Source organism: Stenella coeruleoalba (genome assembly GCF_951394435.1).
Source record: "Stenella coeruleoalba genome assembly, chromosome: 2".
Classification (NCBI taxonomy): domain Eukaryota; kingdom Metazoa; phylum Chordata; class Mammalia; order Artiodactyla; family Delphinidae; genus Stenella; species Stenella coeruleoalba.
In genome coordinates, this window is record NC_137147.1 from 36056412 (window position 1) to 36071109 (window position 14698).

At 44.1% G+C, this 14698-nt stretch overlaps 1 protein-coding gene across 2 annotated transcripts in view; it reads right to left on the minus strand.

Annotated features, from left to right (window-relative positions):
• LOC307182410 (protein farnesyltransferase subunit beta) overlaps positions 1–14698 on the minus strand; it is an 85363-nt gene that overhangs the window by 6785 nt on the left and 63880 nt on the right. For both annotated transcript variants that reach the window (XM_079913635.1, XM_079913634.1), the window contains 4 exons: positions 11319–11448; positions 8317–8449; positions 2083–2194; positions 426–540 (listed from right to left, as the gene is read on the minus strand). In XM_079913635.1, the coding sequence (XP_079769761.1) occupies positions 426–540; positions 2083–2194; positions 8317–8449; positions 11319–11448 (490 nt within the window). The remainder of the gene's footprint in view (positions 1–425; positions 541–2082; positions 2195–8316; positions 8450–11318; positions 11449–14698) is intronic.

A 14698-nucleotide genomic window follows, 5' to 3' on the forward strand; every position in this document is an offset into this window, starting at 1 on the left:
ATCTCATTTACAGAAGGTGGTCTGAGAGGGCTTCTCCGGAGGGATGGCTGCAAGCTGAGAGCTCCAGAAGACAGTCAGCCACATGGGGAGGGCTGCTGGCTACAGATGCAGAAACTCGCTACCTCTGAGCCAGCTTCCTGGGAGATGGGAACTAATGACAAGCGGTCTGGGTCCTAGGCTGTGGGACAAAGGCACAAACCCTCTGTCACAGTTTGGACCCTCGCCTGGAACCTCGAGTTTGCCAGCCAGATGCTCACGAACGGAGAACGAGCTGCAGACAGAGGGTGGGGACGGTGAGTTCACCAGCCTGTCCATGTCCTCGTGCAGCCGGTTCGGCAGGCCAAGAGCGGGTGCTCTGCTCTCCTGCCAGCCCCATCCTGGGGGCCCCGTGGAGAAGCAGTGGTAAGCCCCCCATCCCATCTTACCAGGGCATTTTCAGGCACACCCAGGACCACATCGTGCAACATGGCTCCACTGCCGAAGTGCTGGGCTATGGACAGGCCGCTCAGGCAGTAGCAGGTGTGATAGAAGTCCCGGGACCTGGAAGGACGGGGCGACTCTTAGCAGGTGTCCTCTGCTCCCCACCGGCCCCAGCACAGCCTCTGACAAGGCCACCGCACAGACGAAGAGGCCCAGGGAGCACTCACGCATCCCATCCCACCCTCCACGAAACTCGAAGCCTGGCTTCCCCCAGCAGCATTTTTCAGAGCCCCATCCTTCCGCCCTGCTTGATAGCAGGAACTGTAACCTTACAGTCAGTCCTGTCAGCTGTCTTCCGGAAAGGGCTCTCCAGGGTAGTGCTGGCTAAATTAATATAGTTTAAAAAAAAAAAATCCCACAACAAAATTTCTAGGAATGGGCCAAATTCTTCCTGATAAATTGCTGGGGACTGGCCTTCAGCTGGACCAGGATGCAGAGGTAGCAGGGTGTGTGTGTGCTGGGGTAGTGGGGAGTGAGCAGCAAAGGCAACAGGACTTGACTGGTTTCCCTTTTGGCACCTAAAGGTATTGAATCTACTTGGTAATAGTCGCCTTGATAATAATCTCTGTTTATGACACTCAGGAGTTTTAAAATCCTGTATCCTCTTCTATTTAAATCAGTTTGGTTAAATAAGAGGAGGGGCTTCCCTTGTGGCGCAGTGGTTAAGACTCTGCCTGCCAATGCAGGGGACATGGGTTTGAGCCCTGGTCCAGGAAGATCCTATATGCCACGGAGCAACTAAGCCTGTGCGCCACATCTACTGAGCCTGTGCTCTAGAGCCTGTGAGCCACAACTACTGAGCCTGTGCTCTAGAGCCCACGAGCCACAACTACTGAGCCTGTGCTCTAGAGCCCGTGAGCCACAACTACTGAGCCTGCATGCCACAAGTACTGAGCCTGTGCTCTAGAGCCCACGAGCCACAAGTACTGAGCCTGTGCTCTAGAGCCCACGAGCCACAACTACTGAGCCTGTGTGACACAACTACTGAGCCTGTGTGACACAACTACTGAGCCTGTGCTCTAGAGCCCACGAGCCACAACTACTGAGCCTGTGTGCCACAACTACTGAGCCTGTGCTCTAGAGCCCGTGAGCCACAGCTACTGAGCCCGTGAGCCACAACTACTGAGCCTGTACTCTAGAGCCCGTGAGCCACAACTACTGAAGCCCATGCACCTAGAACCCGTGCTCCGCAACAAGAGAAGCCACCACACCACAAGGAAGCCACCCTCTCCACAACTAGAGAAAGCCTGCACGCAGCAACGAAGACCCAACGCAGCCAAAGATAAATAAATAAAATAAATAAATGTATAAAAAAATAAATAAAAATAAAAAAGAGGAAAGAAAAGCTACCAACACAGCAATCTGTTTACCTAACTGGCAAGGGGGTGCAAGTAAGCTGGGTAAAAAGGAGAGCACTGGAGGGGCCAGGATGGATGGATGGCACTGGATGGGGGTGCTCCCAGCTGGGCTGCTTCCTCCCATGCCACACGTGCACTAAGCAGCAACAAGGAAAGGCCCACCCCGTCTGGCTCTGAGTAGGCCTGAGGTGCTCAGCCCTCTCTCCCCGCCCCGTCCCTCCCTCCCCAGAGGCAAGGCACTCACTTGCCAGGTTTATCCAGAAGCCCCCCGGTGGGGCACTGGCAGCACATAAGAATGTACTCCTGCAGGGCCTGCTGATGAAACATCCAGCGGCTCATGCTGAGGGCAGGGTCACCTAGAGAAGACAAAGGATCAGTGTGGGCTGGAGCCTAGGAGAAGTCCAGCAAAGGATCAATGACTTCTTTGTACTTTAGGATCCATTAGGAACTGTCAGGGTTTCCCTCTAGTCTCCTTGGACTAATCTTGAAAACTACATTCTTGGGACACTCGATTTCTTCACCCAAGTCCCGAGACACGTCCCTTCTCCTGAACCTTGAAGAGTCAAAGAGCAGCAGGTCAGAGCGGCACTTGGCTTTACTTGAAGTGTCCCCTTACCCTGGATGACCACCCTAAACCACATCCCTTGCAGGCACAGACAAACTGTTTAGCTCAGCTTACCAGACTGCCCTCTGCTACTGCTCCTGACTTGGTTCACAATTCCTTTCCCTGGGCTCCTTAAGACATTTCCTCCAGTGCATCTCTGAAACTTGTTACCCAGACTCTAGTTAGCCAAGAGAACTCTAATGGGGTGATAATGTCTGTTTCTTCTACTGATACTTGTCTTAGCCTGGATTCAGTCTATCTCTAAAGGGACTTAGAGAATTTCCCTAAGAAGCGTTCTAATAACCACCCTCCTGCATCATATAATATGATAGCCCAAGCAGAAATGGACAATTCTGGTGATAATATTAAAGTACTGTCAATCAGCAGTACTTTAATCAGCAGTCAGACTCCTGCGGACCACTCGGTTATCAAGGGTGGAGGAGGGACAAATAATCAATAGATGTGCACGGAAACATTTATGTGGGAATACACACATAGAATGTGCATTAAGTCTCTGGTTAATTTTATACTTTGATACCTGGGCTACAAAGGTAGCAAACAATCTGTAAATGACAACCGAAAGCTAATTTTTCTTCCAGTCTTCTTGTGTTTCTATGCATTTTTCTATACAGGTATGATCATTTTGTATCTTACGTTTTTCATTTAACTCTACAGGCATACATTTTTCTGTTCTGCTACATAATCTTCATAACCATCATTCTAAAGAGCCCTACAGCATTTCATTAAGTGGACACATAAGGTAATGGCATCAATACAGGCTCTGGATCCAAACTCTCATATATATGAGCAGAGAATCTTCTGTGGTAAAAATTCATCAAAGTTTATAGTAAATGTGGTATATAAAGAGAATATGTAGGCAAAATAGTTAATTTTGGAATATTTATATACATAGAATACTACAGAAAATAATCATTTTTAATTTCTTAAATGAGAGATGGGAGGAGAGATGGGTGCAGTTGGAAAGCGATCGCCGTCTCCTGGGTTGAGCACTGGATGAGGTGCACGGTCAGCTGATGTTTGGGGGCCACATGCAAAAGCCACTCATCTTCAACACCCGAGTCCCGCCCTGCCCCTGAGATGCTCACACTCGAAGAGGCACATGGGAACTGAGCCCAAGGAAGGAGGAGCACTTTCAGGTCCCCCCTCTCATGCTCAGCCTGGCACACAGGCTTACTGAAGGAAGTGCTCACACTATTTTAATTACTTTCCTCTTTGTTCTTTCTCCACCTGTGAGCACAGTGGACTCCGTAGGAGATACATACATATATGATGGGACTTCACTCTATCTTGTTTCCAGGGTTGTTTCCAGTTCCTTGCAATCATAAAAAATGCCGCAATAAATATCTTTGTGAATCTTCTCTGTCTAGGATTATTTTCTTCAAGTAGATTCACAGGAGTGGAATGATTCAGTTAAAGGGAATAAACATTTTTAAGGCTTTTAATAGATACTGATAAACTGCTTTAAGACTTTATATAGCTGCCAGCAAAATTTAAGATTTTCCTGTACTACTTCCAGCACTGGTTACTTTGAAAAAAAAGTTCTCAGCAATTAAAATGTTAAAAAGAAACAGTACCTGATCATTTGTTTTGCTGTGCATGCCTTTAGTTACTAATTAGGGTGAACTGTTCCCATAACTTTTGCTTGCTAGTTCTATTTCCTTTTGAGAGTGTCTGTCCTTTTGTCTTCTGAGATCCAAGAGTCAATTTTATTAATCTAGCTTTTTACTATATTTACTCTTTATCTGTATCATATGGTATACCTATTTCTCCCTTTTGGCTCTACTTTTTTGGTTATATGGGGTTTTTTTTAATTGCATAAATATAGTTTACACATATGCTGTAATCACAGTGTTGATTTTCTCCTTTGTGATTTCTTCTTTTAAGAAGCACATTTAGTGGGTACAGGGATTTGGGCGGGCAGTGATGAAAACTCTAAAATTGATTATAGTGATGGTTGCACAACTCTGAATACACTAAAAACTACTGAACTGTACACTTTAAATGGGTAAATTGTTCAGTATGTGAATTACATCTCAACAAAGTTATTTTTAAAAGCATATTTACTAAACTTTAGGGTAACTGCATTAAACATCTGTACAAAATATACCTTTACTTCATATCCTATAAGAAATAAAAGACTGTTACCTTAAGGTAAATGATAACCTATCGCTAGAATTGGAATCTGAAAAGAAAATGCTATGTTTATTATTAAAAAGATTACAGAGTGTTTCAGTTACCCCCTACATTATTGAAGTCTAAAGGCTCAAAGTTCATAAACTCGACAAGGAACTTCCTGAGATCTTGAATTTGCACATCAACACACATAATTACGGTGAGATGAAGGGAGATATGATTACAGGCTGATAACTGTGCACTGGAGTCGGCCTTTTAAATCCTTTACATCTCTCCCTTAAAATACAGATCCCCATTATAATGTCATTTTGCATTTCAAAGGTTCCTTTTATCTGAGAAATCAAAAGTTTTTCAAACAGTAACTGACAGGTACAGCACATGCAGCTCAATTTCACAGGTGGACAAATAAAGCCTGGGGTACATCCCAAAGAACATGGCAGCAACTAGCAACTATCAATCCAAACAGAAACTCACAGGCCTGCTGCTATCCTACTGCTCCACAAAAACAAACTGACTCACTAATTTAGTCAGCATTTGATATTTTAAAGATATTAATAGCAATTTGTTCTTGTACTCAAATACTGTCTTCTATACGTAAGGCAGCCACCGCATGGACTACGGAAGAGATAGGGATTGGCCTGGGTTCATGTGCTACAGTGTGCCGGTCCCATGTCATCTTTTTAGTTATCAGTATGATCATCATCATCACCTTTTAAAAATGTATTTGTTCACTTACTAAAATAAAAGTAGTAACACACATGGTAAAAAAAGAAAAGAAAAGAAAAGAAAAAAGCAGCCTACAGTACAATAGGAAAAGTACATTTCTCTCCCTCCATCTCCTACCCCTCTCCCAAAGGTACCCGTTGTTAAAGGGGAGTTGTGTATACTTCCAGGAAAGCTGGGTGGATGCCAGCCTGTGTGCACACAGACAGACTGTTCTCGGCCTGGCCTGGCCTTTGACACTTTCCATTGTGTCCTGGAGAGCTTTCCATGTGAGCCCATTGCAATGCAGCTACTGTATGAAGAGATCATAATTTATTTAACTGTTAGCCTTTTGGTGGGCAGTTGGGTTGTTTGCTATTAAAACTCCACTTCAACACACATCCTTTGCAATGTCTGTGCAGGTAAATTCCTGCCAGTGTCCTCACTGGGTTTAAATAATTTAAACTGATGTCTCCAAACTACCCTCCAAAAAATGATGCACCTATTTACACCCCTCTAACAGTGAAAAGTGCCTGTTTTCCCACACTTTCCCCAACATAGGGTATCAAATTTTCTAATCTCTGCTAATCTGACAGTAAAAACAAATAGGGTCCCACTGCTTTTATTTGCATTTCATTAACTATCACCTTTTCGTCTGATTAATGGCCACCTACAGATGGCAGGGCTCTGATACCATGATAGGTGGCCATCAGGTATTATAAAGCAGGTCACTTACCCATGCTGTACTTTGTTTCCTCACCTGTAAAATGGGAATAATGATAGAACCTGTTTCTTTTTCTTTTTCTTTTTTTTGGCCATGCAGCTTGCGGTATGTCAGTTCCCCAACCAGGGATTGAACCTGGGCCACAGCAGTGAAACCCCGGAATCCTAACTACTAGGCCACCAGGGAATTCCCGGATAGTATTTGTTTCATAGGGCTGTTTGGAGGATCAAATGAGAAAATACATGTGTAATACTCAGTTCTGCCCCTGGCTTGCGGTGAGCACGTGGTAAGTCTCGGTAGTTGTAGCAGCTGTAGTACAAGTAGCAGTGTAGTAGAATCCTCTGCCTGTTTTTCAGTTGGGTTGTTCATGTTTCTTACTGCTTGGTATGACTTTCTCAAATGAAATTAAGCTCTTCGTCATTTATCCAAATATTTTCCCCACCTTGCTACTATTTTTGTCTATAGAATTTCTCTTTTGTAAAATAACTTTTGTCGTTTTCCTTTATGTAAGAAAGATATATTATTGTAGAAAAATTAGAAAATAGAAGTAAAAAAGAAAGAAAACAAACATCACCTGTCATTTTACAACCCAGATACCTTCCATTAATGTTTTGGAGTCAACTCTTCATTGAAAATGGAATTACATACATACTGCTTTGAAACCTAACTTTGATCACAGTACATTGTGAATATCGTTCTACGTCGCATCTCCTTTTGACTCTCAACGTCAGCATTTTGCCCACCACTCAAAACACTCCCGTCTTCCGGAGCCCTGCCTAGTCCAGGCCCACTGTTTGCTGAGACGTGAGCTTTGGGCCTAACATGGGCCTCCTTCCAGGCAGTGAAAAAAGCTGGAAGCACCAAGATTCACAGGCAACTAGCTTTTCCCACAGGCAGAGCTTTGAATGTGATTAGTCCTCCAGAACTTGCACTATGATAAACAAAATGTGAACCAGGGCCCCCCTGAAGACTTTGGCAGGTAGCCCTCCTGTTACGCTCTCACTAGATTTTCCTGGCAGCTGCAGAATGACTGCATCTTAATCCTGCCAGGGACAGGTTTGTGAAAGGCTGACGGTGTGACCCAGAGGCTTGACCTCACCAGTTCCAAATAAAGAGAGCACTAAAACCCCAAGTTATTTCTGTTTTGAAATGTCGGACTCTTGGGGGACTTCTGACTTCCCTACTACAGTGTTCAGCCAGAGACCGTGCAGGTTCCAGAGTCAGGGGACGTATCTCAGCTGAGACATATCTTAGCACCCTGAAACTGAAAGCCCACGGGCTCCAGGCCAAGGATTCTCAGGACAGACCGCGACGGGGAGGATAGAGCGATGGGGAGACAGGACAGAGGCTCTGCTGACTTCAATTCGGTACCCAAAGTGGCCACAACTTAAATGAAATTAAGAAATGAAAGAAAGGGGCTCAGAAAAAGACAGCCAAACAAGAAGAAAACGTGTGTGGGGCAGGGTGGGGGATGGGGGCAGTAGAAAAGAATCTCATCTTCTACATTTGAGCAATGAATAACCCAACTACTAAGTCCAAAGAAAAGCTTCCCTCTGGGCCAAGGGATCTTATTCCAAGACCAGATCTGCGCCCAGCTGGGCCTCCAGACCTCCCCTCTCCCACTGGTTTCCTCAAGACACCCTGTTCTCACATAAAATGAAAAAGATGATTCCGGAGGCAGCCAGTGGCCTGAGATGTCGAGAGGTAAAGGGAAGGCTCCCAGAAGTTTGCTCTCTATCTCACTGCTTTGATCTGCACTCCCATCTGAGGCTCCATAGAGATGAACCCAGGTCTCTCCGCTCCAGTGGTGTGGGGCAGGGGGGACAAACCCGCATCCAGGATTCTTCAATGAATCTAAAATACAACACTTCTAATGGCGGCAACCACGCAGCCAGCCAGGCATGGTGGGTCTTTGCTCCAGGGTTTCTGGTTCTCTGCCCGCTTATGCAACTGCCTTTCTGTCACTGCTGTGACCACGTGCGTAGTGTGGTTTTCAGTTCTGACGTGACACACAGAGAGTTCTGCACCGGAAACTGCAGCTTCACATGGAGTTGAGGTGGTGGTCACCGTGGAGCCAGGCACCTGCCTCCCCCTAGGCACAGCCAGAGTGAAGCAGCAGTGGCCCCTAAACCAATGGGACGGAATCCTAGCCTGAGGCAGGAAGGTCCACACTTGGGCACCTCAAAATCCAGGACAGACAGCCTATTTCAACCCTCTAACAGAGCGCCCTGGCCTCCGACTCGGTCAGCAGCTGAGGGGAGTCACCCAATCCTGCGTACAGCCCCTGGGCTCACCTTGGGCGTGCAGTGCACGGTGGAGCAGAGGCAGGAGCCCCGCCTGCCAGAAGGAGTAGCAGCCGTCCACCAGCTTGTTGCAGCGGCCCTGAAATCCACCTTCAAACCGCATCTGCCGGCTTGTCACCCATTGCTGAGCGTGAGACAGAGAAGGGAGAGGCAGCTGTAGGTTAAAAGAGACCCGAAATCCAGCAAGCCCAGATCCCCAGAGGCCAATCTGGGAGGGAGGGGTCCCATCTCTTGGCTTCCTGGCACCCGAGTTCTGGTGCTTTGGCCTCGGACTTCCTCACCCTCACTGCCACAGACTACACTACAGTGCAACACCTAGTCTAACCCTCTTGAGGCAACCAGCATGAATCTCTGCTCAGGGCCTAACAGACAACTAACCACCTTTTCCCGGGTTCCAAGTGGGTTCTGGTGCTGAGAGAACAAGTGCGCCAAATTGGCCTGAAAGGAAACCTGCAAGCATCTCTTTTTTTTTTTTTTTTTTTTTTGCGGTACACGGGCCTCTAACTGTTGTGGTCTCTCCCGTTGCGGAGCATAGGCTCCGGACGCGCAGGTTCAGCGGCCATGGCTCACGGGTCCAGCCGCTCCGCGGCACGTGGGATCCTCCCGGACCGGGGCACAAACGCGTGTCCCCTGCATCGGCAGGCGGACTCTCAACCACTGCGCCACCAGGGAAGCCCAAGCATCTCTTAATAAATAAGGTGTAACTAGGAAGTTTAAGGCCAGACCACCAGTGGCTCATTTCTATTCACCTTCCCTGCTCGGGGAAGTTTATTAAAAGCAGATAAATGGAATTTTGTGCTACAAGTCATCAGCTGATCTCAAACTACTCTTGGCTTTTACTTGGCACCTGAGGAAATTCATCCAAGATTTCTTAGCATGGCCCTTGTCCCTCTCAGGACTGGGGGCAGAAGCCGTTAGCCCTGGTGAACGAGGATGGCTCTGTGTGGTCTAGCGCCTCTGCTATCCCAGGAGAAGCTGGCTGGCTGACAGAAGAAAAGAGTTTACTTTGAACCTGTAGATGGCTCTTGGTGTCACTCAGTGGTCACACGAGATGCAGACTTATCTCCAAGTTTTCTAAACACACTCTACTATGAATATGGAGATGGTGAAGGGTGTGGCCTCAAGGATGAGTAGAGCCAACTGGCCGAGCAGATAATATCTCCACTTCCCTCCCAGCCCCCCAAGGCAATTCCAGCCACCTGCCAGCGACTCACGGAGCAGCCTCACCAAACTGAAAGGTACAGAGTATGGTATTTCCCCTGTACCTACGTTCTTACTAGACTGAGTTCCTGAAAGGAGTCACTAAGGACCCTCTTCAGAAGGAGTCCAGCCCTCCTTTAATTAATAATTGTAGACTTTAGGTTATATCCCTGTTCAAAGTAACACCCACCCATAGAGAGTCACAATCCAAAATTCTTAAAAAGACACAGAAAAACTGCACTGCAGGTGCAGGCACTAACATATCCCCAGTCAGTCTTAAATGAACCAGCGCTTTAGGATTGATGCCATTTAATGAAAGCAGGCAAAGCATTACTCAAGAAAACGGGCACTACAGTAGGGAGTCCATTCTTCACTTTTACTTACCCCACAGATGAAGTGTTTCTAACCTAGACTAATTATTTTTTTCCAGTGCCTAAGTCCATGAATTTATTCTGTTTCCCGTGCCTATATGAATTCATAAAATCCTTCAAGTATGGGTCCTAGTTCTCCCAGAGCGAACAGAGGGGAGGGAGTAGTTTGGATAAGAAGGTCGCACCTACTATGTACCAGGCTGTTTATACCTGTTCTCTCATTTGACCTTCAAAGAACTGTTACTTCTACCTTACAGAGGAAAAAAAATGAAGTTAAAAGAGATTAGACCATTTTCCCAAGGTCATACGGCTGTGAAGTGGCACAGACAGGGTTCAAATCCAGAACGCTGTTATTGTAACTGAGGCATCTACTTATTCCTTGTTTCTGCCTGGGAAATGGAGCTTTTATGTTTCACGCCTTGTTGGTGATCAGTTTTCAAAATGTCTGATAAACTCGAAATCTGTGCACAAAGTTGGCCATTTTGGCATAAACCTTCAAGGCTGTAAGAACCTTCAGGAAGAGTATGCTATAGGAGGCTTCCTAAAGGTGAGGACAAAATGCTGCTGGTCACATCTTATAGAGCATAATAGAAACTGTCTTGGAAGCGCAAGATGGGTCTCACAATGGTTCCTATGATGCTTCCTGACATCTGAACTTGGGGAGAGGAGATGAGTAGCAGTTGCAGCTGGTTTGCTTTGAGGTCTTGGTGAGGGAATAAATGCTTCCCCAAAGATAGCTCCTTCGTGGCTCTGTGTGTGTGTGTGTTTATGTACTAGGCCTCCAATGATAATTTAGCTATAATCTAACAAGTCCCTGAAGCTGACTGTGCTCTGAGTTCATTCTGAATATTGGGCAGGAGCTTGGAGTTGAGACATAAATGCCTGGGCCACCTGCTCTGTGCATTACCCGGCTGTGCCTAGCTCATGTCAAGGTAGTTACTAAACGTTCACATAGTGCAGCAGGTAATAAAAGCTCGGCTTCAAAATGCCTCAAAACTCTTCTCATAACTTCTTCTCCCAGGAGAATCTTTCCAAGGCACATGATAACCTCTAATTTTAAGAGGCTGAAGCTATACTTCTCTTTGAAGTAGGAGGAAGGTACTCTGGCCCATACCAGATGTCTGAGGGATTCAAGAAGCCTCTGGAATTGGCCTAACACACTGTACAGAAAGTTCAGAGCAGGAAGATGGAAAGGCAGGAAGAAGGGAACTGAAACCGAGCACAGATGTTCACCCCTTGCACTTTCTTGGTACAGTGCTGTGCACTCCAACAACTGCATCTGAAGCTTCGTTACAGGACTGTTAGTTCACAGCTCCAGGCAGGAACTGTTAGCCCTTCCCACAGCCAACCGTCCCTTCAGCCGGCATGCCTGAGCAGTCACATCTCAGGGCCTGAGAGGAAGACGGATCACCAAGTACTTACTAATAAGCTCTTCAAGTTCAAGAAGCGTTCCTTCTTGAGGATGACCAGTGCGGCCAGGCCACAGAAAGTATAGCCACCGTGGGCTTCCATCCCTGGCACCCCGCCAATTCCACCTTCCCAATTCTGACACCTGGAAGGAGATTGAGAAAAGCAGACTGAGTGTCAACCAACGAGCACAAGTGCAGGACCACCCTGGATGGCAAAGGATGAGTTTGCTTAGTTTAATGCAACTATGTTCAATAGCTGTAACTATACTCAATAGCTGTAACTATATTCAATATCATGTAATAAACTATAATGGAAAAGAATATATATATAAGACTGAATCACTTTGTTGTACACCAGAAATTAACACATTATAAACCAACTATACTTCTATTAAAAAAACAAACAACATTGCAACTATGAATGGAAAGATGCTAATTAACTTTTAGAAATGCCTTTTCCTCAAAAAAAAAAAAAGGAAACTCAGACATAGTCTACTAATGTAACAAACACAGTACCTCAAATCATTACTTTTTGGAAAAAGTTATATAATCATACGTATAGTGAGATAACCATCAGGTTAAAATAAAATTGAAAAATAACTGCTAATTCTGGTTATCTTTCAGTACAGGTCTATTGCTGATATTTTTCCTCTTTATTTTTCTGTATTTTCAAAAAGTTTCTATAGTGAAAATACATACCTTTATAACCATTCAAAGTAAACTTATTTTTTTAAATTACAATTTCCTACATTTTCAAATTACTTTATTATCATAGTAATTATTTGGGATTAGACTATATATTTAAGAGTGTATTTTCTAGTCATAAAAACATGAGTAATCTTTGGCTCAGCAATATAGGGTCATTTCTAGGAATTAATCTTATAAAGTAAGTAAGAAATGTGTTCAAAAGTCAGATTGTAAGAATGTTTACTGTATTCCCATTTATAACAGTGAAATATCAGAAACAACTCAGAAGCTCAACAGTAAGGGACTCGTTATATAAATTATGGTATATCCGTATAACAGAACACTACAGTCGTTTAAAATAATGCTACAGAAGTATACTTAAAAATGTTCCAAATACATTACATGAAAAAGTTATAAAATGGTAATATACTGCATGATTTTTCTGGAATTCCGGAAACATATACAGCAAATGAGCGGTTAGTGGTGGATTACAAGCAGTTAGATTTTCTTTTTGCTTGTTTATAATAAACATGTTTTATCTGTGAAATAAGAGATTTTCTTTTCAGTATATTTTCATATAACATAGAATTTTACTTCCAATGATCTACAGGTATGTACATAGAGTCACACTCCCTACAGGTGTGTCTGCCTCACAAATCCTGACAGGTGCACAGGTGGATGAGCACTTAATCCAACTTCCGGGTAGAAGAGAAAGGAACCTGTAACACCTCCTGTCTTCCAGGTACCTCTCGTTAAAGGAGAGGCCTTGGGAACTCAGAGGCCCTTTTCAGAGAGGCCCAAGATCCCGGGAGATCACAGCAGAGTGCTGAGTGAAGAGCTGGCTACCATCCCCTGAACAGATTCTTCAGCATCCTCTATCCCCTAACCCCACCACCACCCAAAGACACACAATCCAAGTTTTCTTTCCAGTGCATTTGGCTTCATGGCGCACAGGGACAGCTCAAGTTTGAAAGGTCTGATGAGTGAAGAACATGCAAAGGACCTCTGAATTTTTTTTTTCTTAACTTACCTTTAAAAATGTTTTTTGAGTTAAAAAAAAAACAAAACAGTATAAAAGAATAAGCAATAAAAAGTTACAACTGCTGAGCCTGGCCTCCTAGTTCCTCTCACCAGCTGAGTTTCTATGTCTCAGTCCCTCTTTCTCTCCACACATACACGCATGCACACACACACAATATACATTTATTTACATGTTCTACTTTCCATCCCTGTTTTTACATGCATGAGAGCAATTTAGTAAAATTCTTTGGGAGTATCTTCTAGTTAAATATAACTGATTGAACACAAGAGTCCAGTAAAATGAGAGTAAAGGAATTTTAAAAAAGGATAAACCCACAAGGGTAAAGAGAATAGGAGAGGATATGAATACAGACAGGAGATAACAAAATTGTGAAAGCTGGAAAAGGAGAGAGGTAAGACGTAACTGACTTAACAGAACCGACAAACCTACACTAGCCCTGGGAGGAAAGGAGGGAAGAAGAAATAGAAAGCAAGGTGATATGTTCCAATGACAAGCCGGGGGACACAAGGTACCCCTAAAGTGGGATGAGTTTGAACCAAGTTGACTGGTGGTAAATTTATAAGAGAATCAGCTATACCTCCAGGTACCCAGCAGAAGATGGGAGGTTTCAGGGGCTGAATGAAGAGGAACTGAATTCCAGGATTTCCAGCACAGCTGAGAGCAGGTGGAGACACTGTGCTGAGCAGGGGGATTAAGTGAGTCTAAGATCTGAGCACAAGCACCCTCAACCCCTTTCCCTATTAGTATTTCACAAAGCTGGCCGCTAACTTCATACCCCAACCAGGAATCTGGAAGATTCTTCTCTAGGGAAATGGATAAGCCCAAGGGAAAAACCCTACAGATATTGATATATGAGAATCCCCCCATGAATGGCTGCATCCCAGCCCACCGTGGCACACACAGTTTTTTTAGCACCTGACACTTAAATATGAACACCAGAGATTTGAGCAAAGTCTCTTACGTGAAAGAGACTTTTATGTAAAATATGAAACAAAAATAAGACAAATAAACAAAAATAAATTGGAGGAAATAATGTAGGGAGCAGAAGTAAACTTTAAGTTATATCTTTAGATAAAATATTATATACAAAATAAAAACACTGCAAGGACAAATAGCCCTGAAACAAGAACAGGAGAGAATATAAAAAGGAAGTATTCTTTATAAATGGAGATTAAAAGTTAAAATAGAACTGCAGAAATAAAAACTCAACAGAGGGATTAGAAGATAAAAGGTAAGGGAATCTCTTAGAAAGCACAATAAGAAAGATGAAGAGATGAAAGATAGGCAAAAAGTTTTTGAAAAATTAGAAGACCAATTCCACTTATTGGATGTTATAAAAAGAGCAAACAAAGAAAATGGAGGGGAAGAAGTTATCAAAGAAATAATAAAGCTTCTTGGAAGTAAAGCACATGCAATTCTAGATTGAAGATAACTGCTGAGTGCCCAGCACAATGAATGCAAAAAGAAATCCATATCATGGTTCATCATCATGAATTTTTCAAACAGCAAGAATAAGAGAAACAAAACAAAAACAACAATGGATTGGGAATACAGTAGATTGGGAGGCAGTAAAGCACAGTGGTTACCCTAACAGGTTTTGGTCACTTAATTTCTTTGTATTTTAGCTTAATGTCATATTCAGTATCCCATCACTTGCTATATAG